This window comes from Acinonyx jubatus, chromosome E2, assembly GCF_027475565.1.
Source record: "Acinonyx jubatus isolate Ajub_Pintada_27869175 chromosome E2, VMU_Ajub_asm_v1.0, whole genome shotgun sequence".
Lineage (NCBI taxonomy): Eukaryota > Metazoa > Chordata > Mammalia > Carnivora > Felidae > Acinonyx > Acinonyx jubatus.
This window is the reverse complement of record NC_069396.1, coordinates 51,940,632-51,966,720: the sequence shown is the minus strand read 5'-3', so window position 1 is coordinate 51,966,720 and position 26,089 is coordinate 51,940,632. Positions and strand designations below refer to the sequence as shown.

The 26,089-nt window shown below is 56.5% G+C and overlaps 2 protein-coding genes across 3 annotated transcripts; one reads left to right on the top strand and one right to left on the bottom strand.

Moving 5' to 3' along the window:
* TMEM143 (transmembrane protein 143) lies at positions 1–19,241 on the top strand. Of its 2 annotated transcripts, XM_027037950.2 has the most exons (8): positions 4–344; positions 695–935; positions 2,261–2,365; positions 10,306–10,500; positions 11,327–11,454; positions 12,472–12,751; positions 17,268–17,457; positions 18,128–19,241. In XM_027037950.2, exons 1-8 carry the CDS (start codon positions 322–324, stop codon positions 18,340–18,342), a joined length of 1,377 nt encoding a protein of 458 aa, XP_026893751.1. In that variant the 5' UTR covers positions 4–321; the 3' UTR covers positions 18,343–19,241. The 2 variants fall into 2 exon arrangements, with proteins under 2 accessions (XP_053065914.1, XP_026893751.1); XM_053209939.1 differs by lacking the exon at positions 695–935 and having other exon boundaries at positions 1–344.
* Positions 19,242–19,982: 741 nt separating this feature from the next.
* EMP3 (epithelial membrane protein 3) lies at positions 19,983–23,918 on the bottom strand. The gene is made up of 5 exons (XM_027037960.2): positions 23,546–23,918; positions 22,460–22,623; positions 22,056–22,158; positions 21,030–21,170; positions 19,983–20,261 (listed from the first exon to the last, which is right to left on the bottom strand). Exons 2-5 carry the CDS (start codon positions 22,535–22,537, stop codon positions 20,092–20,094), a joined length of 492 nt encoding a protein of 163 aa, XP_026893761.1. The 5' UTR covers positions 22,538–22,623; positions 23,546–23,918; the 3' UTR covers positions 19,983–20,091.
* Between the last annotated feature and the right edge of the window lie 2,171 nt (positions 23,919–26,089).

The following is a 26,089-nucleotide window of genomic DNA, read 5'->3' as shown; positions in this document are numbered from 1 at the left end:
CGCGGACGTTGGGCCGCCCGCCGTTGGCTGGCGGCGCGCGGGAGCCCTGCCCCGACCCAGTCCTCCCGGGAGTCTCGCGCCCGCTCCGCCCCCTTCTCTTTGAAGCGCGCGGACACGGAGAGGCTTCCGCAGCGCGTGCGCCGCGCTCAAACAAGGCGAGAGAAGAAAGGCTGCCAGATGGCGCACGCGCGGTTGAGACAGGGCATCGGAGGGAAGATGGACAGCGCGCCGTGACCCAGGCTTTGCGCATGCGTCTTACTGCAGGCTGAAGCCGAACCTTGGGGACCCAGGACACCTTCGTACGCATGCGCAGGAGGCTCAATGACAGTCGAGCGTTGGCTAAGGTGAGGGAGACTGCGGACTGCATGGCCGGGGGAGGGCCGCCCTGCATCCCCTATGTAGCCTTTCCGAGCCTCTCCTATGCTCCTAAGATCCACCTGTTGCTTAGACCCCGCAGAAACCCGTTATACAACTAAAGGGTCTCTGGGCCCGAAAAACGCCCAGGACTCAAAATCTCCGACTCCTGCCTGGGGCGCAGACCAAATGAGCAGTGTGGGAGGGCACACAGGCAAGACGGGCTACAAGACTGGCAGATGGGCTCTGTGCCCTGCCTGGGGTATGGACGGTCCCTGGAGGTGGAAAGGGCGCTTTTCCTGTAGATGACCTTTGACCCCTGCCCATTTCCCTTGTTTAGGCTCCAGGGAAAGGGTCTGGCTATGCTGCTGGTGACCCGGGGGGTCTGGGGATCCAGGGTCCGAGTATGGTCCCTGTTGCCCACGCTTCTCGGGCCCCCCCGGGCCCTGTCGTCGCTAGCGGCCAAGATGGGGGAGTACCGCAAGATGTGGAACCCCACGGAGCCCCGCGACTGGGCCCAGCAGTACCGCGAGCGGTTCATCCCGTTCTCCAAGGAGCAACTGCTCCGCCTCCTGATACAGGTACCGCCTGTCCCGGGTCCAAGAGCCCGGGGACTACGACTCCCGGCAGGCATCGTGGCGGCACAGCCCTACGTGCCGCAGAGGGCTCTCCTGGCGCCTCCTGGGAGTTGTAGTTCCCGTTCCCTTTGTGCGCCGAGGTGGGCGTGGCGTTGGAATGCGGCGGGGGTGGGGGGCTCTGTGAGCCGTGGATGTAGTGGATTCCAGACTCAAGCTTGTTCTGGGGTCTTGCTTGAACAAGCCTTCTCTGGGGCATGGTTTTTACCTCTGCAAGATGGGTATGATAATCATCCTCATCAGTACTCTTACTGCTACCTAATAATAATCACCATACTTATGAAGCTTTAATCATAATTATTATCACACTGTTTGAGCTCTTACTGTTTGGCACTGTGCTAAGCATTTTCCATGCGTTGTTGGATCATCAGAACAACCCAGTAAGAGAGACACTTCTGTCATCCCCATTGTACAAATGAGGTAACTGAAGCAGGGGAAGGAAAGTGACTGACTCAAGGCTGTGTCGTTGTGGCCCAGGTTTGCACCGAGGTGGCCTGACCAGAGCAGGGCAGGGACTGTGGTCTATGGTGAGGCATTAGGCACCTGCTCCACTGAGAGTCCTGGTCTGGCTCCAGAGCTAAGCTCCTGCCCCACTGTCATCATCCTACTTGTCATGATTGAGGGTTATCATTCATTCATTTTAAAATTATTGATTGAACACCTGTCTGTACTAAGGCCTGTGCCAGGCTCGACCCACAAGCACACACGTAAATCAGACATACGTAGACACACACGCATGTATATGGACACACGATGGCATTAGATTGTCACCATCGATCTCCGACAAAGTGGGTGTGATCCTCAGTTGCTGATAAGGGAACAGGCCTAGAAAGGTAAAGGCGTTCACCTAGGTCACGGAGATAGGAAGCACAAAGAAAGAGTTAAATATGTGTGTTCTGGAGTCAGACAGGCCTGGCTCGGAGTCTCGGCTTTTTTCTTTTTTTTTAACGTTTTATTTATTTTTGAGACAGGGAGAGACAGAGCATGAACAGGGGAGGGTCAGAGAGAGGGAGACACAGAATCCGAAACAGGCTCCAGGCTCCGAGCTGTCAGCACAGAGCCCGACGCGGGGCTCGAACCCACGAACCGGGAGATCAGGACCTGAACCAGGAGACCATGACCTGAGCCAAAGTCTGACGCTTGAGCCACTGAGCCACCTAGGTGCCCCCAAAACAAAATTTTAGAAAGCCCAGAGCTGCCAGAGAAAGAAATACTCCCCGTGAGGAAGGGGAGGGAGGCCTACAGAGGAGTTTTGTTTCCTGGGGTTACAGGAATTCCACTCCAGCCCCGCGGACAAGGCAGCCTTGGAGTTGTTTGCGGCGCACGTGGACTTCTGCACCTTGTTCCACTACCACCACATCCTGGCCCGACTGCAGGTGAGGACGTGGCCCCGCCCACCTTGGCCTTGGGGTGCCTGTGCCCTAACCCATTCATCCGGTACACAACCTGGCTATGCTCTGAGCAGTGATGGTTGAGTGAAGACCCGAGTGAAGACAGGGAGAGAGCCCGATCGGTGTCTGGTGGCCCCGGGCTGGGGTGGGGGTGGGGGTGGGCACATTCCAAGCAGAGGGGGTGGAAAGCAAGTGCAAAGGCCCTGGGGTACGGGTGTTGGAAGAACCCGAGGGGGCTACTGTGCCGTAGATGAAGGCAGAGAGGCATCGGGGGCAAACTGTGCCTGGCCTTGTGGGTAGTGGGGGGGACTTCGCCTTGACTTCTAAGTTAGCTGGGAGGGCTACTGAGCAGAGGAGGGACATGCGCTGATTCAGGTGTTAGCGGGCGCCTTCTGGAACAGCCTGTCAGACGCAGGGAGATCTATTCAGAGTCTATTATGTTTGTACAGCTGAGGGATGATGGCCACCCCAGCAAGAGTAATAGCGGTGGACGCGGGGAAAAGTGGTCTGGACGCTGGTAATGGTTGGAAGGCACTGGCGTTGGGCTGTGCGGGCGGGCGATGTGGGGGGGAAGGAGAAAGTCAGGGGGTGCCTCCAGTTCCTCTGAAAGAACGGAGCTGCCATTTACCGAGCCACGGAAGACGGGGCGGGGGCGGGAGGCAGGTCTGTGGGGAAGACGGGAGCTCGGTCTGGCACTCGGGAATTTTAGATGCTTCTAAGCCAGCCTCGTAGAGCGATGGACCCGGATGTGGGCTCTGGGGGTCGGGGGAGGGGGCTGGGCCGGGAAGCATCCCTGGGAGCACTTAGATGGTACTGGACAAGACCACCAAGGGGGTTAGCTTAGCTTGGGATCCGCCCAGCCTTGAGATCAGTATGGGGAACTAGCCCCAGGAGGGGGGCGGCCAAAGAGCCAGCCGGAGAGAGAAGCGGAACCCCTGCAGAGAGGGATGTCAGGAAGCCACATGCTCCGGGTCCCCTTCCTTCCCCGTCCCGGGATGCCGGCTGCGTGGGGGGTCCTGGAGACAGTGATCAGCTTCGGGGATCTTCTGTGAGGGACTCCCAGAGCTCAGAAAAGCCCTTGTGCTCACGGTCGTGGTTTATTGCAACGAAAGGAGGGCGAACAAAACAAAACGAGCGAAAGGAAAAAGGCGATGGGGCCGGGGTGGGGGTGGGGGCAGTGGAGGGGCAGACAGAGAGAGAGAGAGAGAGAGAGAGAGAGAGAGAGAGAATCCCAAGTGGGCTCCACACTGTCAATGCACAGCTTCGCAGAGATTCGGGGCTCAATCTCACAACCATGAGACCATGACCTGAGCTGAAATCAAGGGTCGGATGTTTAACTGACTGGGCCGCCCAGGCGTCCCCTAAAGATCTTATTTTCGAGGAATCTCTACCCCTAACGGGAGGCTCCAACTCACAAGCCGGAGATCAAGGGTCACATGCCCCACCCACTGAGACAGCCAGGTGCCCCAACTGGTGTCCAGGATTTTAGGGGGCAGGGGGTGGGGGGAGGGGGTCTGTCAGCGCCTGCGTAGCTGACCTGAGCTACTCAGTCACCAGCCCCCCCCAGAGGTCAAACTGCTGCTTCATGGCCCGAGGCCCCGCCATAAACCACATAGTTAGCATAGACTAGCTACTGGGCAGGGAGAGGGGAAGAGAAAGAATCCTAAGCAGGGCCCGCACTTTCAGCGCAGAGCTCAACGTGAGGCTCGATCTCACGCACCCCGAGATCATGAGCCAAAATCGAGAGTCCGACGCGTACCCGACTGAGCCACCCGTTCGTGTGCGTCCGAGCAAGACCCTCCGATTGGGCAGAACATTTCCAAGGGCCTAGAAGTTATCCCAAGAGCCCAGTCGATGGCCGGTCCTTTGGAAGGTGCGGGGTTTGGACACCCCAGGCCTGCTCAGCCAGCCCCTCACTACTCCCTGCCGCTGCCCTCGGACACGGCCCCTCTCTGCTTTGAGTAGCAGTGACATCGGCGCCTTATTGCTGAGCTCACTCTGGGTCGCACTCGTTGGCTCCTTCCTGTGGAATCGAGGGGGAGCCGCCCAGAGCCCCGTTTGCAGAGGCAGAAACCGAGGCACTGAGAGGGCCTGGCTGAGCTACGATTTGCCCCCATGTCCAGCTGCCTCTGAGCTCTAGCCCGGGGACCCCAGGAGGCAGGGTTTTTCAAAAACGTTGTTGAAAAAGATCATTTTCTTTATTCATTCATTCATTCATTCATTCATTTTATGATTTTAAAAAATGTTTTTTATTTATTTTTTGAGAGAGTGCAAGCAGGGGAGGGGCAGAGAGAGGGGGGGACAGAGGATCCGAAGCGGGCTCTGTGCTGACAGCAGAGAGCCCGATGCGGGGCTTGAACTCACGAACTGTGAGATCATGCCCTGAGCCCAAGTCGGGCACTCACTGACTGAGCCACCCAGGTGCCCCCAAAAGCATTTTATTATGTGAACATTTAAATGTACAGGAACACATGGGGCGGTGGGCGGCTCAGTCAGCTAAGTGTCCGGCTTTTGATCTCCGCTCGGGTCATGATCTCACAGTCTGTGGGTTCAAGCCCCTCGTTGGGCTCCGTGCTGACAGGGTGGGGCCTGCTTGGGAGTGTCTCTCTCTCTCTCCCTCTCTCTTTCCCATCCCCGTTCATACTTGTGCTCTTTCTGTCTCTCTCTCTCTCTCTCTCTCTCTCTCTCTCTCTGTGTGTCTCTCAAAAATAAATAAATAAACTTAAACATTTTTAAGAATTTAAAAAACATAGGGAAACATAGAAAACGTATACAGCAGAGATGCATGTTTCCACTGAGGTAGGAGATTCTAAGCTGCGATGCTAGGAGGAGAAGGGAAGAGCCATAGAGACAGGTGGGACACATGAGTGACCCTTTGCTGGTGACCTGAGTCCCTCAAGGAAGCGGCCTGGGGCAGGAAAAGAACAGCTAGCTGCCTTGTTCACTGCCTGTGTGGGTGACCTTGGCAGGTGACCTCCGCCCGCGCCACCTTTCCCTCATTCATTCATCCGTGAGCGCACAGCAGATATTTCTTGAGCACCTACTGCGTCCTCCAAATGCTTCCAGGCCCCAGGACGTAGTGGTGAGCCTGACCAATGGGCGTCTCTGCCTCACGGGATCACGTTCTAGGGAAGGACCCGGATCTTCAAGACGGCGAGGACGGAGGGGCGCCTGGTTGGCCCGGTCGGTGGAGCATATTCGACTCTTGATCTTGGGGGTGTGAGTTCGAGCCCCATGTCGGGGTAGAGTTCACTTAAAAGAGTTAAAAAAAAAAAAAAAAAGACGGTAAGGAAGTGAAATGTGTGAAGAGGCGCCAAGTACTGAGGAGGACGTTGCCAGATCAAGCAGAGGGCACCCGGTTTATTTGTTTCCAACTGCTGCCATCACAAATCACCGTAAAGCAGGTGGCCGAAAACCACAGAAATTTGTTCTCTCGGAGTTCGGGAGGCCAGAAGTCCAAAATCAAAGTGTGGGCGGGGTGGGTTTCTCACGGAGGCTCTGAGGGGGGAACCACCCCGTGCCCGGTCCTGGAGGACAGTGACTGTCATTGTCAGCTTTCCTTGACTCGTAGCCACCACGACAGTCCAATCTCTGTCTCCGTCTTCACATCACCTTCTTCTCTGTGGCCCTGCGTGCCCTTCTCTGTCTCCTATAAAGGCCACCGTCACTGGATATAGGGCCCACCCGAATCCAGGATGGTCTCACCCTGGGATTCTTACTCCTTAGACCTGCAAAGTCTCTATTTCCAAATGAAGTCAGATTCTGAGGTTCTGAGGGGACACCATTCAACCCTCTCCACCTCGTTAAATTTGAATTTCAGATAAGCTGGGAATAATTTTTTTTTTTTTTTTAGTATAATTATGTCCTAGGTAACGCAGTCCTCAAATATTGCACGGGACATACGGAGGCCGAATAATTATTAGTTGTTGATCTAGAAATCAAATCTCACCTGGTATACTGTATTGAATTTTTTTTTTTTTTTTGTGGCTAAATCTGGTAACCCTAATTAAGAAGAAATTAGAAAACAGGAATGTTTTGCAATGTTAGGGAGAGTAGTCAGGGGAGGCCTCACTGAGGCGGCGACATTTGAGCAGAGACCAGAAGGAGGCAAGAGGGAGAGCCATGAGGAGATCTGTGGGAACAGTAAGTGCAAAGGCCCTGCAGCAGGGCTGTGCATGGTGTATAGGAGGGATAGCAAGGAGGCTGGTGGGGCTAGAGCTGAGTGAGCACAGGGGAGAGGGCTGGAGATGAGGGCCCAGAGCCTTGTGGGACACAGTGAGGACTTTGCTTGGACTCCAAGTGATGTGGAAGCCACCAGAGGGCTCTAAGCAGCGGGATGTGAGCTGCCTTCTATTACAACGGGCGCCCTCCGGCGGCTTCCCGGGGAACGGACTGGGTTGGGGCTGGAGGATGGGAGCAGGGCAAGGGCAAGGGCAAGGGGGGGCTCAGACTTGGCGCGTGGAGGAGGAGGGGTGGTGGGAAGAAGTAGTTGGATTCTGGATCCGTTTTGAATGGGGGTCCATCAGGGATTTGCCGATGGGTTCAGGGTGGGCACCTGGAAGGATGGGCTTGGACGCTTCTAAGCTGGGTAATGTGGTGGGAGGAGCAGGTCTGGGGAGGGGTCTCAGGACCCCAGTTTGGGACGTAGTGCCTTTGAGAGGATGCCCGTCAGATGCCCGCGTGGAGGTGTCGAGACGCCCGTCGGACGTCTGTGGCCACGCGTCGAGTAGGCTCTTGGCATGTAAGTCCGGCGCTCAGGACCCACCTGAGCAGCAGACTCGGGCCCGTACCCTGCCCTCAGACAGCTGAACTTGGGTGGCAGGGACAGTTGTGAGTCAGACACCCTCCCCCGACGAACAGATACAGCCACACAGTGAACTCCCAGGGTGCAGTTCGTGCCAGCGCGTAACGAAGCTTGACCTTGGTTTCTGAACTGAAGTCTGTGTGCGTATCAGAAAACGCACCCCTTTCTGTCGCCTGGTGCTGTGCACGCGACATTGGCAGCTGCTAGCCCCATGTGGCTGTTTAAATGTGAGGGCGCTGAAATGAAATAAAATTTAGAAATTCCGTCCGAAATTTCAGTTGTGTTCGCCATGTTTCAAGTGTTCCGGAGCCACCGGTGGCCAGTGGTGAGGTACTGGATGGTGCAGATCTAGATGTTTCTATCCTTGGAGGCAGTTCTTTTGGAATGTGCTGCTCTAGACCCTTTATTTCCATCTGAAAGGGCGACTGTTCCGATAAATGTATGGGTCGACAGCATCTACAACGGTGCTTATGTTAGACTGGCACATTTGTGCAGCGTACAATCTGCCCAACCACGCAAGGCGGCTCTGCTCAGCCTAAGGAATGGAGGGGGGCTTTTTGAGGGCGAGAAGGGAGCTGGAATACGATAGAAGAGTGGGACTTCAGTCGCGGAAAGGGAAGGAGGAGGGGAGTGGGGGGCAGGGAGAGTCTCTTAACAGCATGTACAACATCCCTGTGTCTGGAGGAACTAAAACCATTGTGAGCCACCAAGGGGGACCGTGGTGTTAGGTCCTGGGAGGCCTTGCGGGAAGGACACAGTCCAGAGCACGGTCCTACTTCCTGAGGGCAGTGGGAGCCTTGGAATGAGTTTTGCAGGAGATTGACATGGTTACACGTGTAATTCCTGATATGCCACTTCCTGGCTGTGTGACCTCAGGCAGTTCCTTAACCTCTCTGTGCCTCATTTCCCACATCTCTAAACGAGGATAACCACAGGGGCCATCGTCACTTTATGTGCATAACGCGTGCACAACCTGCTTCAAACAGTGCCCGACACACAGCAAGCGCTATATAACCGCGCGTTATCATTTATTACTGTTGTTCTCGTGGTGCGATGGAATCTTGGCTGCCGTGTAGACAGGACAGGTGGTTGAGGGTGGGGCGAGGGGCTTTGGGGAGGCCACTGAGAAGGCCGCTGGACTCATCCAGGTAGGAAGAGGAGTTGGTGGTGTGGACGGGGTGGGGCCGGTGGGCAAAGGGGGCCTGTTTCGGAGGGAGAATCAGCAGGGTTCAACGTGTGGGGGAGGGGAGGAGCCGGGGGTCACCTGCGGCCTCCAGGTTTCTGGCCGGAAGCCCTGCGTGGATGTCAAGTGCCCAGCGGAGAATCTAGCGCGCGGCGGATGCTTGCCTGCTTGCCGAACACCGATTTCTCGCTCTCTCCTCCAGCTCTGAGCTTCCCTCCCTGTCAAACCCCAGCTCTGTCCGGGAAGTGAAATTTCTCAAGGTCACTCTCTGAGTCTGAGAACAGGAGGGACTTCCGGCACGGGGGGGGGGGGGGGGGGGGGCTTTGGGCTGGAGTCCCGCCCCCCTGGCGGCCCGCCCCAGCCCTGGGAGTTCGTTCCAAAGGGGGTTTGCTAGGCTCGGCTGCCAGGTTGTTTCCTGCTCCGTCGTTTCCAAGGTCGTGGGCCTTCCCACCTCCGGACCTCTGCCCAGGCCGTTCCTGCCGCTGGTAGACCCTCTTCCCTTCCACCAATTCAACCCTGCACTTGGCCCGGACAAGTGGTTCCTTAAGGCTACCTCTCCTGGGGGACACGGAGAGTTCGGCTCGTTTTATGGACCAGTGAGTCCCCTGTGCCGCATAGGCTGGCGTGAGTCACGTGTCTTCCTGAAACCGGCAAATAGGCTAGGCACCCAACAGTTCGCTCACTCACTCATTCATTTGTTCATCCATCCATCCGTCCATCCATTCAGTCCACAAGTTTTTGCAAGGTGGGTAGGGAGGGATGGGTGCATAAGATGAGGTGGGCAGGGTGGAGGCCAGTTTGCGAGGGGCCTTGGAGGCGGTGGAACGACTCTGGTATTTATTCCAAGGGCAGGGGGGAAGCCACCGCGGGGAGAGGGTGTGGGATCTGTTTATAGTCTAAATAATAAATGAGCTCTTGGTGCGACAGTTTCGTGGAGCACGGTGTAGGACAGGCGAGAGAAGGGGCGCCTGGGGGGCTCAGTCGGTTGAGCATCTGACTTCGGCTCAGGTCATGGTCTCATGGTTTGTGGGTTCGAGCCCCGTGTCGGGCTCTGTGCTGATGGCTCAGAGCCTGGAGCCACTGCTTCGGCTTCCGTGTCTCCCTCTCTCTCTGTTCCTCCCCCACTCTCGTTCTGTCTCTCAAAATAAATTAAAACGTTAAAAAATTTAAAAGAGTGGCGAGAGAAGAAGCCCAGTGCAGTTGTTTGGGGCAGAGGACAGGTAGCCGGGACGGGAAGGGGTTACTGGAGATGGGGGTGGGGGGAGGGGAACGATGGATTCGAGGACTCCTCGGAGGTCTAGCCAGTGAACTTGCAAAAGGTCTGGACCAGGGGGCGACCACAAGAAAGGAATCAAGGATGCCTCCGAGGTGTCTGATCAGAGCATCCGAATGAATCAGGCAGTGCCCTTTCCTGAAGGGAGAAGGCTGGGGGGAGGGAGAGGAAGGAACGAAGCATTCTCCTTGGGCCGTGTTAGATGTAAGGTGGCGTTTCCAACGGGAGATGTCAGAGATCTTTGAATATGAGAGTCTGACGCCCAGGGTAGAGGCCAAGGCTGACTGGAGGTGGGGAGGGGAATAGGTTTGGGAGAGGAAACCGGGAAACGTATTCTCTCTGTGCATCCCTGCGTCCACCTTCCCGTCTGTTACTGGGGGAGGAGGGACAGGACAGACGCTCAGGCCCCGGAACTGGATATTAGGTCCAGAACCTGGAGGACGGGTCCGGGCTGGAGATGCGAGTCGCGCACAGATACATAGAGACGCACAGAGTGGTGTTTAAAGGCGGGAATAACGAGGCTATTTAGGGTGCGCTCAGAGAGAGGAAAGGGAAGAGGGCCCGGCACAAGCCCTGGGGTCCCCCGTCATCTGAGGGATGGGGCCGGGAGCAATCCCTCATGCCGCGCCCTAGCCCGTCTCTCTTCTCTCTGACTCTCTCCTCAGGCCTTGTATGACCCCATCAACCCCGACAGGGAGACCCTCGACCAGCCTTCGCTTACGGACCCACAGCGTCTGTCCAACGAACAGGAGGTGCTCCAGGCTCTGGAGCCCCTGCTGGCCCAGGCCAATTTCTCCCCGCTGTCTGAGGACGCTCTGGCCTACGCTCTGGTGGTCCACCACCCTCAGGATGAGGTCCAGGTGCCTGTCTTCCAGAGGAGGACCAAAACACCGGAAGGCCTGGGGGCAGGGATGAGCCTTTGGGAGGCAGAGGCTGCTGGGAGTTGTCCTGAACGCAGGGCGTGAGCCCATGCAGCGTTCTCGGTGAATTAGACTAGGGCACCTCTTTCCCAGTCGGCCCACTGCCATTTGTTGGAAAAAGGAAACGTAAGAAACGGACCTTCTTAGGACTAGAGGCTTTCTCGCCATCTGCCAGAAAACTGTGATAATAAGTAATACGAAATGCTCATCCTTAAAGTAAAAAAAAATAATAATAATAATAATAAAAGTACTATAGTCTTCCAAACTCCCCCATTTTAACGATGTTAAGACATACTTTTTACTGAAGTCACATTCTATTGTCCCTGAAATTGGAAAATAACTTCTAAGTGGTGGTGTGGCCTAGTGTTAATTGGCAATATATTTTCTCTTTCAATTGCTTCATAAGGTAATGGAGGATCCAATCGACAATCATATTACAATATACAAATGCATCAAAGTAAAATGTCGTGTACCTTAAGCTTACACAATGTCACATGTCGTATCTTACAATCGGTGGCATCTTAGATTCTCAGAAATATGGCAGTAAAAATGACTGTGAGGTAAATGGTGCCATCTCAGATAGTATGCCCTTGCGCAGTACACAACACGAGCAACCATACAGGGCCACCCTGCCTAAACACTGGGTGATGATAAGCCTGGGAGGAGGGTGGACATCACTGGGAGAAGGGGCATCTAATTCCAGTAACCTGTGCTCTCACCGCAGACCGTGCTCATCCGCCCCTGCTTCCTTTGTCCCCTTTGTCAGGTGACAGTAAATTTGGATCAGTATATCTACATGCAGTTCTGGGCCCTGGGCCAGCGAGTCGGGCAGATCCCCCGTAAGTCCAGCGTGGGCTCCAAACGTGGCTTCATCAGGTCGCCCCCCGCAGAGAGGTGAGGCGGCCCTTGTTCCCCAGCTGCAGCGAGAGGGAGCAAGGTTAGAGTCGAGAGGGGACTGCAGGTCAGTGTCTGCATTTGGGTGTCTGGGCCCTGGGTGGGAAGTCGAGAAAGGGGGCGGGGAGATCACCCAAATGCCGCCTTTCCTTCCCAGGGGGGAACATAAGGACTAGCATTCCCAGGGGAAGAGAAAGGGGAGCGACACTTGTCCCCATTTTCCAAATGAGGAAAGCGGAGCCTCAAGCAAAGGAAGGCCACGTTCTGAAGAAATGGCGCCACCAGGGCTCCGATGAGCCTCATATTTTGAACGGGGGCCCTTCAAATACAGAGTAGGGTCAGGAGAGCCAGATCTTCCCTTGGGCCTATAAATTACCCGATCCTTCTGGAAATCAGTTGATCAGATATGGTCACGAATCCAAAAAAAGCAAAGCCAAGCAAAACAAAACAAAACAAAACAAAACAAAACAAAAAAAAAAACGCCGCCGAAGACAAAAAGCCCTCACGGCCCTAAAGCAGCAATTCTGTTTCCAGGAATCTATTCCAAGGAGATATTTATACTTTGCAGGCTGTGTAGTTTAATTGTCTGTCTCTCGCGCTGGATTATAAGCTCCACCAAGGCGGCGATTGTCCCTCCAGAGCTTCGTAGCACTCCCTGGCACCTAGCAGGCACTCTAAGTTACAAGTAGAATTTGAATTTGGGAAAAAAAAAATAAATAAATAAAACACACAAACAGAAAACCAGAACTAAAGAAAAGACAGTCTATTCAGCTCTCATTTCCCAAGCCCAGGAAACCAGAAGCCATGGTTGTGTCCAATGACCGGGGATTGCATTGTTCAGCTGACGCCCTGTGGTTGGACCCTTGGCGTAGGTCTCACTTTCCTCCCACCACCTTGGGGTAGCAGCCTTGAAAATGACCGCGTTACTGCAGAGCTAGAGAGGGCGCCCCGGGGGGGCTGGAGGGGGCTCCCCGGGGCGGTCCTGACCACCTCGCCCCTTCTGTCTTGGTCCGTCAGGAGGTACTTCAAGCGGGTGGTGCTAGCGGCCCGAACGAAGCGGGGGCACCTGGTGCTGAAGAGCTTCAAGGACACGCCGCTGGAGGGTCTGGAGCAGCTGCTGCCCGAGCTGAAGGTGCGCACGCCCACCCTGCAGCGTGCGCTGCTCAACGTCACGCTTTTCGTCTCGGGCGTGGTGTTCTTTGTCAACGTGGGCATGGTGGTGCTCTCGGACCTCAAGATGGCCACCTCCCTGCTGCTGTTGCTCTTTGCCGCCTTCATGGGCCTGCGGGCCTCCAAGGTAAGGGGACTGCCCGCCACGCTTCTTGGGTCCCTGCCTCTGCGTGTTCGTTCGGCCCCAAGGTCAGGCCACCCTCTATTTTGGTTTATTTCCGGCGTTAATCTGCTTCATGCCTTCCCTCCTTCCCTCAGTCGTTCTTCCTTTCCCTCCCGCCTCCTTTCCTTCCTTCCTTCCTCATCCTGGCCGGGGCGTCGTTATCACCAGGCGAGCTGTTTTATCGGGGCAGCCTCCCTGAGCTCCAGCCCGAATGGACTCAACGGGAAACTGGGCCTGGGGCCCGGGAAACTATATTTTTAACACACTCCCTTCCTGATTCTGCTACATGTGAATGCAGGGCCGCCCGGTACAGTTGCACAGGTTGTTCACCATCCAAGGATTCAGAGCTGAGGGCCTGGCGGCGGGGGGGTGGGGCTGAAACCTAACTTGTGCCCTGTGTGCTGTCTTGAGGCTGAGTCGGCCGGGGGAGAGGGGCTGCCTTTTACCAATTCTCCCCAGGGTTGGCACCGGTCCCAGGAGTGTGGACTGGTGTGTGGAGTCCATTGTGCTTGATCATTCACTCGCTGGTTCATTGGTTTTCAAGCTGTTTACAGCCATCCCAGCAGGCTCTTAGGACAATGATAATAAATCCCGCAGATAATAGCCAGGCTGTGCTGGCTGAGAGGGTGAAGGGCTGGGGGTGGGGGTAGCTGCTGAGGACCAGGGGTCAGGCAGGATCTAAAGGAAGCTTTTTTTTTTTTTTTTAATGTTTATTTATTTTTGAGAGAGAGAGAGAGAGAGTGTGCAGGGCAGAGAGAGAGGGGGACAGAGGGTCCAAAGCGGGCTCCTCGCTGACAGCAGTGAGCGAAGGGTGGGGCTCGAACTCACGAACCATGAGATCATGACCTGGGCTGACGTCAGTCAGCCTCCCGTTTGAAAGGGGAGGAGTGAACCCGGTGGAGAAAGGGGCTGGGCAGGCACAGCGTGGTGGGGGGGGATCTCGCAGGGCTGGAGTCCGGGGTCCAGGGTGGAAAAGTGAGGCCCTAGAGAGTGGCAAGGGCCTTGAATGCCAGAATAGGGACCCTGGGGTTTAGCCACTGGGCAGCAGCTGCTATGGAAGAATTGCAGGCCCCGAGGGAGCCTGCAGCCTCCATGGAGGGGGTGGGGCTATGAGACCAAGAGCAGGGAGGCTGGGAAGGGTGTCAAGTGGTCTGGGGGGGCACCCAGAGTCCCAGCCCCAGGGAGACCATCCGTCCCGCCTCAGAGGCCCCTACTTATTTATTTTATTTTATTTGTTCAAGTTTATTTATCTATTTTGAGAGAGAGAGAGAGAGAACGAGCATAGCGGTAGGGGAGAGGGGGGACAGAGAAGGAGAGACAGGATCCCAGGCAGGCTCCGTGCCATCAGCACAGAGCCGGACGCGGGGCTCGAACTCACGAAAACGTGAGCCGAAATCAAGAGTCGGACGCTTAACGGACTAAGCCACCCGGGCGCCCCTCTGAGGGGCCCAGTTCCAAACCCGGTTCACTAGTTAGTGTGATGCATCCATTAAATGTTTTCCCACGCTCTGGGTGGAGCCTCCAACCCTTGACCGTGAGCCCTCCCAGCCTCCTTCCAGCCGCCCCTCCCGTGCACACTTGTTCCCTCCTGTGTGTCGGTGGCTCCCAGATATCTGTCTCTGGTGCAGGCGTCTCTCCCAGTCTCCAGCCCCCCACCCCACCCGCCCCCTGGACACGCCCGAGCCCTTCCCACGCGCCCCACATCCCACTGAGCTCAGGATCCTTCCTCCCCAACCCCCCTTCATCCCGAGCCCCTGTCTAAGGGGCCGGTCTCAGGTGATTTTGCCGCGATAGGCACGTCCCTCTTTCTTTCCCCCCCTCAAAGAGCTCATCCATTTCTGGCGTTTCCGCCGACAGCTTTCTACATCTCCCGGATCGGATGCTCCGCGCCCAGCCTGGGGCCGCCAGCTCCGGGCCCCCTTTGCCCTCCCCTCCAGTGGCAGCTCCCCACACACCTGCTCCTCGTCCTGGTTCTCTGTCTGCAGAGGGCCCTGTGCCCCCTGTCACCGCTAGACCCTGAAGCTGCCCTCGCCCTACCCCCTAGTCTGTCCTTCCTGCCCCGATATTGTGCCCCGTCTCGTTCCCTCGGTCCTGGCCCCAGCCCAGGCCTTCCCAGCCTCCCCGTCGGTCCCCTCCAGCCCATCCCCGAGGTCCCCGGAGCTGGCCCTGGTTCAGCATGGGCCCCCTCAGCTCAGCACAGAGCAGGGCCGGGCTTGTTGAGAAGCAAGCAGCCCAGAGATCTCTCCCTGGAGGGAGACATGCGGAGGTCGCAGTGGACACTGCAGGAGCCTGATGACACAGCTGCCCATCTGGGGGACGCGGCGTCCTTAAGGACTGAGCCTTGAGGATTGAGGCAGTGAGTGTTTTCTAAGAGCAGCCCAGGGGTGACTTGGCTTGTTCTGAGGCCCCAGAGGCCCAAGACAGAGGGCAGCTCGGGATACTGTTCAGGGGTTAAATTGGCTCATCGGCACGGGCTGCGTTCAGAGAGGAGGAGCAGGAGGCCAGCGGGAGAAACCTTCAGGGGCCGGGCCACACAGGGCCTTGGCCAAGGAGCTCGGGCTCTCTGAGGGCGCTGGGGAGCCATGGCAGGGCTGTGAGCAAGGGGGGAGCGGGGTCAGTTCTGGGGCTGTGCAGAGACATACCGGAAGGGGCAGAGGCCGGCGGGAGGAGGCCATGCACCAGGCGGCTGGGAGAGGAGGGGACAGCGCAGAGAGGGGGAACCGGCAGGCCAGGAGGTGGGCTGAGGGGAGGCGTTTTGGTTGTTGAAGGGAACACCCAGGTGGCAGCCGGTGTGTCTTCAGCGAAAGGCCCGGCCTCATCTGCGTGCCACGGAATGTGGCGTGACCTGCTCACTTAATGTAAGAGAATTCAGCTCCATGAGCTTGGCCGAAACAGACACAAAACCCAACGTGTATTTCATCCCAGACCGTCCCTAACACGCGCCCTTCCTACACCTCGCCTTCAACCGAAGCGATGGTGATTCGTTCCAACGCAGGGACGCACCCCGTGCCGGGCTGGGCTCGTAAGAAGAGGGGGCACGGTCGCGCACAACCGTGTCATCAGTCCCTGGCAGTGATCTGAGCGATTTCCACGGCTGGGCTGCCTTCAGAGGCATTTCACCTTAGTTCTCCGCGCAAGATGGGCAGACAGCCCGTGCATTTAAAAGATGGCAGCCTGGGGCGCCTGGGTGGCTCCGTCAGTTAAACGTCCAACTTCAGCTTACGTCGTGATCTCATGGTTCGCGGGTTCGAGCCCCGCGTCGGGTTCTGTGCTGATGGCTCGGAGCCTGGAGCCTGCTTCACATTCTGTGTCTCCCTCTCTCTCTACCCGTCCCCCCACTCACACTGTCTCTCTCAAAATAAATAAACATAATAATTTAAAATTTTCTTAAAATAAAAATATAAAAAAAAAAAAGACAGCAGCCAGCCTGGAGCGTGGACGAATATTCCATAGTAGCTGATGTTGAAACGCCCTGGCCGTTGTGGGCCTGGCTTCGTGCCAAGAGCCTGCCTCTTAAACCTCTTGTTGACTCTCTGACCCTTTCCTGCCATCTAGCCGGGCTCACTGATAGTGTTCCCCGAGGATTTAGGTTTGGGCCAAGGGCTCACAGTTGGCCCCAGCCTGCCAGGCTATGAGACCCAGCAGTGTTGAACTCATTTTGTGGCTGAATGGAGGAATCTGAGTGGAGGATTCTAGCGTGAGCCCCAGAGGGCACTGGTGGGCTCTCATTTCCTTCCTTGGGGGACACCAAGCATGGGGATCGGGGTCTGGGAGAGGAGGGGGCAAAGTGTGGAGAAGGAGACCCCAGACTTCTTTCCCTTAAGGAGGTTTGGAGTATTTGTTTTCTGTTAGCACTTGTCTTGACAATTTCATATGTAAACCCGTCTTCTTACTGTGGAAGAAGTTCAAACAACTGTGGGATTAAAAGCACTTGATGAGCTCCTGGGCATCCCCGAGTCTCTAATTATCAAACAGTCAATCCGGGTCCACCTACACGCCCCCTGCCCTCCCACCACTGGGTTATTCGGAAGCAAATCCTAGACATGCCCTCTGGAAATACTTTAGTGTGTGTCTAAAAAGATAAGGACTTAAAAAAAAAAAAATCACTGTAGCAGAAAGTTCCAAGGCTGCAGCTCAAATGGTCTGGAAACCCTTGAGCAAATCCATTACTATGTGGCTCAGCTAAGCAGACCAGTGAAGCGGTTGCTAAAAGCTGTCGGTGGCCTCGGGGTCAGTGGGGCGGGAGCGAGTGTGTGTGTGTGTGTGTGTGTGAAAAATACAAATACCCGGGCACCAGCCCCGGGGACCTGAACCCGAAGAGGTCCGGGGAGGGCCCGGGAGCCCGCGGAAAGGACCATGCCAGCGTTGAGTGGCTGGGGGTGGGGTGGGTGTCGGGGTGGGGGGCGTGGGGCCCCGGGCGGCCCTGCCCCCTCCCACCCCGTCGCGCCGCTGAGCCCGCGGGGCGCTGTCCCGCCCGCAGATGTTCGGACAGCGGCGCAGCGCGCAGGCGCTGGAGTTGGCGCACATGCTCTACTACCGCAGCACCTCGAACAACTCGGAGCTGCTCAGCGCCCTGGCCCTGCGCGCGCAGGAGGAGCACGCCAAGGAGGCCCTGCTGGCGCACAGCTTCCTGGCCCGGCTGCCCCGGACGGCCCGCGGCGCGCCGGAAGGTAGGACTTGTCCCCGGGGCCCCGCCCCCGTCCCATCCCAACGCGGCCCAGAACTGACGTGGCCCCACCTGAAACGAACTCCATTCATACCCTACACGTCAAGACTCCGCCCCCCCATTCCCAACTGGCCCCACCCCATTGAGGACACCACACCCCCCCCCCCCCCCCCACCTCACCGCGCAGGCCCAGTACTCCCGGTTCCTACGGGCGAGTCTGACCTATAACATCCCAGGTGACCTCGGCGCTCAGCATGCCGATGGGAACCCTTGAACCCAGCTTCCGATCTTGATGGATCTAGTCCCTCCCTGGGGTGACCGACTTCCCTATCCTGACCTCCTCCTGGATTAGGGTCTCGGGTCATCAGTCTCCTGTTGTGGCATGCCCTCCTTTGCTCCCACCTTGCCCAGCGCTCCTTCCAAAAGAGGCTCTTGCCCCCTCCCCCTGGGAGCCCCAGGTTGACAGGAACCTCCACCCTTCCCTGAACAAGAGGCCCTGACTTGTCCCTAGACGAGAGCCCCAGAGTCGGACCCTTCCTAGCCTCAAGCGGACCTCTAGGCTGCTCCCAAACCCGGACCCCTTGTATTCCTTGTCCTGCGCCCTCCCTGCTGTCCCTTCCGGGTCCTTCCAGGCCCCAGTCACCTGCTCACAACACCTGCTTCTCCCCCTGCAGAGACCTCCCTGTGGCTCCAGTCCGAGGTAGAGAACTGGCTTCTGGCCCAGTCGGGCTGTGACGTGGCCTTCAACGGAACTCGGGCCCTGGCCCACCTGCAAGCCCTGACCCCCAGCGTCGGGATGTACCCGCCCCCGGGTTTCCCCAAACTGGACGCGTTGCCTGCAGTCATTTCCGAGTCCCCCCGGTCCGCACCCAGTAGTGACAAGCCCTGAGCGAAACCACTGCCCAGCCTCGCCCAGCCACCTGGTTAGGAACTAAGCCCCGCCTCCTCCACGCTGAGCTGTCAATCACAGCCACTTCTGCTTTGCCCCTCCCCAACTTCCACTTACCCACAAGCAATCGCTTTCGTTCCTCCGTGTTCTCAGACAAAGCCGGCAATTGAGGCAGCCTAGGGTTGCTAGGCAAGCCCCCGCCCCAGCGCAGCCAATCTAAGCTTTTTGGCTTCTGCGGCGGTTCCATCGCTTAGTCCCACCCCCGCCGTAAACAGCCAAACGGGGTTCGGCCCAGGAGGAGTGTCGGCCAATCAGAGCTGCTCAGTGCTACGAACCACTGGGCACAGTTGTTAGACTGTATCTTCCCGAGGCCAGAGATCATTGTCTTTTTAGCTCGCTCCGGGCTAACTGCCCAACTTGCTCGCCGAGGCGGGGCCCCAGCCCACAGCCAACGGGAGCCGCTCAGCCCTGCTCTCTGGCAAACTGCCAACGACAGCTGCCGGGCACCAGCAGCCCTGGGCTGCCAGTTGGCGCTGCGTAGAAGAAACCAGTCAACATTTCTAAAAGGAAACCTGATCTTTCCATGAATTGACGCTGCTGATAAAGGCAGGCTATCTGGTCAGCTGCTGATCAGCTTGTCCAGGCTGAAGGGGTTGCGAGCCTTGTGTCGGGCAGAAAACCGCGGGTCAGGAGGAAGCAGCGACTACCCTCCCTCCAAGACGCATTTCCAACTCAGGCCCCAACAACCTCAGGTGCCTTTCCTGCCCGGGCCCCTCACCCTTTCGGCAGAAACTACCTCGGTCTGGATCTTTCTTCCACCAGTGGCCTGTGCAATATTTATTGGTCTATCAATTTCGCCCTCGTCCTCTCTCCCAAAGGAATAAATCGTGTGCAATGAATCTGGATGAGTGGGGGTAGCTGCAGGGGTTGGAGAGAAGGAAAGCATCAGGATCCTTGAAGGAAGAGACTGGGTCTTGGGGAAAACTGAATTTGGGTGGGTCCTAGGCAGAAAAAGCTGTCACCCTAGGGAGAGACTGGGTTCGCAGTTGGTGAAGGAGACTGCCTGTGGTAACGGAAGAGGATCTGAGAGAAAACCTGGCTCCCCAAAAGACTGGGTCTTATGAGCAAGGGAGATCGGACAGCCATGTGCCGTTGTGCAAGTTGTTCACTGCCAAAGGCACACAAGCCAGGGCACCGGTGGAGGTAAAATCCAGCCATCCCTCCACCCCCCAGGAGGAAATAGAAAAGTGTCTTCGGTGGGGGGGTGGGGGCCGAGACCAACAATCTAGAACAACACACATCCTGCCTGGTTGAGAGAAAGACACCCTTGTACAAGGAAAGAGGACAGGAAACCCACAGTCTTGGTTCTTCCCCACAAGTGCCTAGAAGTCTAGACTCCGGAGGAATCCTGGGACGGGAGGGCCCAGCGCCCCCGGTCTGTGTAAGGGGAAAGGCGGCTGGGACACCAGGCCCCTGTGTCTTGCTTTAGAAGGGAGGCCGGGAGCTGTGCATTCCGAAGGCTGCTGCTGGAGCGGCTGTCCCCGGTTTAGAAGACCTCAGAAGTGAGCGACCTGGGTTCCTGAAGGAGGCAGGCAGGCAGGCAGGCAGGCAGGAAGGAAGGAAGCAGACAGAGCGGGCGGTTAAACGGTTTATTGGTTTTATTTTCTGGAGGACGCGGCGGGGCCGGGGCTTCGGGGTGAGACCGAGGGTCCGGGAGCGGGCAGGGGGCTGCAGGGCGACGCGGGGCCCTCACTCCCGCTTCCGCAGGTGGATGTAGATGACGCCGCTGGCCAGGGCGAGGGGGAAGGCCACCCAAGCCAGGGCGAAGCAGTAACCGAAGCTGCCCCCCGCCGGGCGCTCCGCCAGGATCTCCTCCGCGTGAATGGCGTAGATCAGCGCCCCCGTAAACACGGCCACGCCTGCGGGGAGACGGGAACCGGGTGGCACGCAGTACCCGCAAGAAGACTGCATTTCCCAACAACCCATGGGGCAAAGAAGCCTCGGGAAGGCCCGTGCACAGCACCGCTGCCTTCTGGGAGTTGTGGTTCGCTGCCTCCGCGCCGTGCACCGAGGCTACTGCAGATTGGCTTTGGGCAATTCAGTTCGTCTAGCTGGGTGCCCCTTACTCATCCATAAAATGGGACGATAGTATCCATCCATCCATCCATCCATCCATCCATCCATCCATCCATCCCTTCAAGGAATGTTTTTTTATGCCTTGCTAGGAGCGAAGCACGCAAATAGTGATTTAAGACGGCAGGGGCTTTGTAGGAACCTAAGAAGGTACGATTCCCGAAGCCGAGGACTATGATCACTTAGCTCTTTGCACCCGAAGTCAAGAAAATTGAAAAGCACATAAACTCCCTTCTGAAGTGTTTGATACACGGTGGGTTATAAAACCACTACCATTATGATTCAGAGTTCTCTCCTGGAGTATTACTTAGCCACTGCCTCTGCCCTCCCATCCCTGGGATCTACATTATTTACCCACACCACGCTCCCCAGCTCTGGCTCCTTGAAGCTCTAAGTGTCAGTTTCCACATGACTCAGAGACACAGACTGCAAACCACGGAATCAGTGAAAACTACTGATTCCCTGGCAGAGAGGTAGCCCACGGAGGCACTTCAGGTGGCCCCTCCCTCCCCTCCCCTCCCCTCCCCTCCCTTTCCCCAGGGGGCAGTGCTCACTGGTGCAAAGCTGGCAGAGGCCAGTGGCATAGAATAGCCCCCCTCGCCGCATGGTGTAGAGCTGGAACATGAACAGGATGAAGGACAGACAGCAGAGGATGAGGGACAGCACCATGAGGACCTGGACCGCCTTCAGCCAGCCTGCAATAAGGAGGAGAGAGAGGTGGAAGTCACAGTAGGTTCCGGGGTTCCGGCTCCGTCCGCTCGCTCACCGCCCCATTGTGGGCCAATACAAGTTTGGTGGCCACTTCTATTGACCTTGATTCCCGGAACTTTGCTGAGTCCCCTTATCAGTTCTCAAAGCTGCTTTGAAGAGTCTTTAGGCTTTTCTACATGAACACGTCCCCTGGGAATAGAGACCTCTTTTTTTTTTTTTTTTTTTTTTTTTTTTTAACTTTTGCCTCTCCCATCTTTACACCTTTTATTTCTTTTTTCTTGCCCTGTTGCGTTGGCTACCTCCAGGACAACACCGGAGAGCACCGGTGAGAACAGAAGTTCTGGCTTCGCTCTCTGGGGAAAAGCGTTTAATCTCTCACTTCCAAAAACTTAAAGGGGTACAGTGCCACTCCCTTCTAGCTCAAATACATCAGCAGCAGCACACCCTCCCCCCCCCCCCCCCGCCACCTTGTTCAGGACTTGGAAGGATTCAGCCCCACTCTTTTGTTGGAACTCAGATGAATTGGTCCCAGCCATCCATTCCAAACACCAGTCTCCTCTCCTTAGAACTTCGAGAACATAATTCTACCTTCTCAGAATCTTGGGAGCTCTCTCCCCATTCCTTAAACCTATAGCATGTGGCCTCCACTCTTTCTGAATCAAAAGGGAGGGGGGCCTTTAGCCGATCCTCCTTAGAACATGAGCATATCACCCCCTACCACCCAGAAAAGTGGGTCATAATCAGCCCCACTCACTGATCATTGGGGCCCAGACCTGCCCCCTCAAACTCTGAAGGGTTCCTAATTCTTCATTCTGGGAAGAGACCGGGGTTACCCCTCCCCTGGCAGACGGGTCCCCGATGCCCCTCACCATTCTCGCTGACGTTACTGCAGGCCCACGTTTTGTTGTCATTGTTCCCTGTGCAGTCATACCAGAGATTCAGGGACTCCTTCCCCGGGAGGGTCCACCAGGACTGGGATGGACCAAGAGACAAGGGCAGGGTTAGGAAAGGCAAGTGTGCAGGGTCAGGGAGATTGTGGGGAGGGTTAGGGAAAGGGTGAGGGGCTGGAGGGCGCTGAACTGGGGGCAAAGCATGGATTTAGTGAGAAGGGGTGGGGGGGACAGTCAGGGCAGAAAAGGGCAGGGGAGACGCATCCGAGCCAGGGCTCCGAAGGAGAGATGCTAGGGAAAAGGGGCGGGGCCAGAGTGGCTTCAGAAGAGGGGCGTGGCAGGAGTCTTCGGGAGAAGATAGCCCGCTGCTGGAGTAGGCTTACCTTGTCCAAAGTGGCCACGAAAAGCAGGATGAGAATGAGGATGTGAAGGGCAGAGACCACCAGCAGGAGGAGGGACATGGCTACGTGGAAGCCGTTGATGGGGGGTTGTCAGGAGATGGCTGTTTCAGGAGGTTGGGACAGGGGCGGCTGAGCCCCCTCGGATCCTGGTGGAGAAGGGGGCTGAGTCCAGACTCCAGGGCATGCTGGAGAAGAGGGGCCGGGAACCCGGACCCTTTGAGTCTGCGCGGGGAGGAGGCTGGGGGCCTGAACTCCTGGATCCCCCAGGGGTTGAAGCAGGCCAGGGGTGGACTCGGGTCCAGGAGTGAGTTGGACCAGCAGTGTCTCCTCAGAGTCCTGACCCTGGGCACATATGGGCCAGGATATGAAAATTCAAGTTCATGCCATCCCAGGTTCATCAGAAGCTGGGGGCTTCCCCCAGAGACAGGCATCCTTGACTCACCCCCCTCCTCTCCTGGGGTGTGGGGGGGTGGGGGACCGGTGAGTCACCCGGTGACTCATCCCTCCCCCCCACCCCTGCCTCCAAGCACCAGGGAAACCCCAGCCCCTGGCTATGCCCACGAGGTCCCCACCCCACCCTGCTGCCAGACTGGCGGTGCCAGACTGGTGCCTGCTGAACATCTTCTGGGGAAAATGGGCAAGATCCAGGTTGGGGGTAGGAGGCTGGGGTTGGGGCGGGGGGGAGGCTTGAAAAGAAGGAGCCAGCCTCCCAGGACCCTTCAGTGTCTAGAACGGGGTGGGGGGCGGGGTGCCTGGAGGTCCCCCAGACTTGGGGTGTACTCGGGCAAAGCCCTGGGCTCAGCGTCCTCAGGAGAGAGTGGACGGCTGTGGGGAAAAGCTAAAGAAAGTTTACCAGTGGAGGGCTCTGCTGAGAACCCCCAAACCTTGCAGGGCCCCACCCCTTCCCGAATCTCCACCCCAAGTGCTAAGAGATCACTTCTTAAATTACAAGGATTTCCATGGGATCTGAGAGTGGGGGCGTCTCTCCCAGCCTGGGGTTATTCCCAAACTGCTGCACTCCCAAATAAAGAAAGAAATCCCAGTCCGAATAACGGACTGGAAACTTACCGCGAGCGGCAGAAAAAGTCAGAGTTGGAGTCTCGTCCTTTGCTTAGGGCCTCCGCGCCCCGCCCTTCTCCTCCCTCTTTCCACCCTCTCGAGGCCCCCGCCTCTCGCCTCTCCCGCCGCCTTCCTCCCTCCCTCGCTCTCTCCTCTGGCTCTCTCCCCCCTTCTCCCCCTCAATCCGGAACTCTTTCTCTCTCCCTCCTTTCCTCCCTTTTTCTCTCTCCTTCTGCCTCCTGTCTCTCCAGTCCTCACTGCCTACACCTCCTTCTTTCGCTCTCTTCTCACCCTCCTGGTTTCTCTCTCCGCTCCTCTCAATATATACTGACCCTTTTATACCCACCCGCGCCGCGCCCAGCCCAGCTGAGGTCTGCAGCCGGAGGGAGGGCCTAAGCACTTGGGTTCCTTATTCTCTGGGCCCCCACCCACTGCTCCCAGACAGGCATCTTCTGGGGCTCCCTCCCAGGATTGAGCTGAGAATTTGGAACCAAGGGAGCCGAGCAGGGCCAGGGTGGGGCAAGAATCAAAGAGTGGGAGGGCCCGGTTCTCAGGCCTCTGCTCTGGGTCTTGCCCCGGCCCTGGATATCTGCTTTCCTTGATGGGGTTTAGGACTGGATACTCTGAGGAATGGGGGTCTGGCGGAGGAGACCAGACCAGGCGGAGGTCTGGTTGAGAGCTGGGAGAGTTGGCCCGATAGTGGGAGTCAGGGGATGGAAAATGGGAACACGTCAAACTCTGGAAGGGGGCAGGCGGTGGGATTTAATCCGGGTGCCACCATTTCCTGCCTGGGGGTCCTTGACCAATGATTTAAACTCCCTGAGCCTCGTTTTCCTCATCTGTGATATGGGTACAATGATACTGATCATACTGACAAGATACTGGTCGTCATAATTTGGATACTTATTCTAAATGAATAAGGTAGGGGCGCCTGGGTGGCTCAGGTCACGATCTCACAGTTCATGGGTTCGAGCCCCTCGTCAGGCTCTGCACTGACAGCCAGGAGCCTGGAGCCTGCTTTGGATTCTATATCTCGCGCTCTGCTCTCAACAATGAATAAGGAAACATTTAAAAAGACAAATGAATAAGGTAATACCAGTACACTAACACACCTACACGTTCAGGTTCATTCCTTTCTTCATCAAACATTTATTGAACATCTGTTAGGAACCAGGAGGTAAGAATGAAGAAAACAGAGGCAATGCCTGCTGTTATGGAGCTTACCTTCCCTGTAGGAGCAGACTTTAAAGAGAAAACCCATCAATGAAGACTGATGTATTGCAGCCAGTGCTAAGTGCTTTTCAGGGAATAGAGTGGAGGTGATAATGACCACGTGGGAGGAGCCTACTTCAAACAAGGTGATCGGGCAAGACCTCTGTGAGGAGGTGATCTCTGAGCTGAGACCTGAGGACAGGACAGTCATTTCAGTGCTGGAGGAAGGGAAAGCGCAAGACTCCGGAGAACAAGCTCAGGTTGTCTGGGGAGTGGACAGAAGGGCCAGTGTGGCTGGGAGAGAGGGAGTTGGAGGGAATGGTAGGAAGAGAAATCAAAGAGGGCCCTTGAAGAACTAGGGGAGGAGTTTGTACTTTATTCTAAGTGCAGTGACAAGCCATTGGAGGGTTTTAAACAGAAGAGCAGCACCAGGGACTTAATGTTAACTATTTATTATTATTATTATTGTTGTTGTTGTTGTTGTTAAGTTATATCTGGGTCTCTTGGAAGGTTTGGGTGCTAGTGAAAAATTAGAATAAGGGACCAGATGTCTGGGGTCCTGATGAAGAATTGAGTTGGAGACCTGAAATTCTAGGTTCCTACAAGGGAAGGAAACTGGCCGATAGGGTGGCTGGGTATTTTGATGGGGCAGGAGAGTGGATGGTCATCTCGGCTCCCTGGAGGGGTGAGGGCTGGGCAATTCAGTGACTTAGGTGGGTACTCAGGAGGCACAGAAACTGGGGCACCAGTATGGCAGTCTATAGAGGCCAGTGGGCAGCATTCCAAACTGCTACACTCAACAGCTGTGAGTTAGGACAAGTTGCTAATAACCTTTCTATGCCTGTTTATCTGTAAAATAGGGATAATAGTAAATACATCATAGGGTATTTCTTAGACTGTCGGGCACATTGTTATACCAACCACTGGAACCCCGAATGGAGGTAGTACTGGGGGACTCTAGTTCAAGGTCTCTAGGATTGGGGGAAGGAGAAAATTCTTGGGTCCATTGGGCCCCAAAGGCTAAACAGTTGGGAATACAAAATGAGGGTTCCTGGGGGGTGGGGAATAAGTAGTCCCAAACTTAAGTCTTTGAGAAGGACACAGACTGGGGGCCAGGGTCACTGAGAAAAAAATGAGGCTGGAGGGTCACGTGGTCTTCATGGAGCCCAGGCACAGGGAACCAGACTGGCCCCGGAAAGAGTCTGGAAGCCAGGGGCTAGGGAGATGGAAATGTGGGTGGGCAAGGTGGAAGACAGGAGGCTAGGACTCGAAATCAAGTTCCCGGAGTGCAATGAGCGCCAGACTTGGGGACCTTCGGAACGTGGAGGAGGTCCCTCGTGC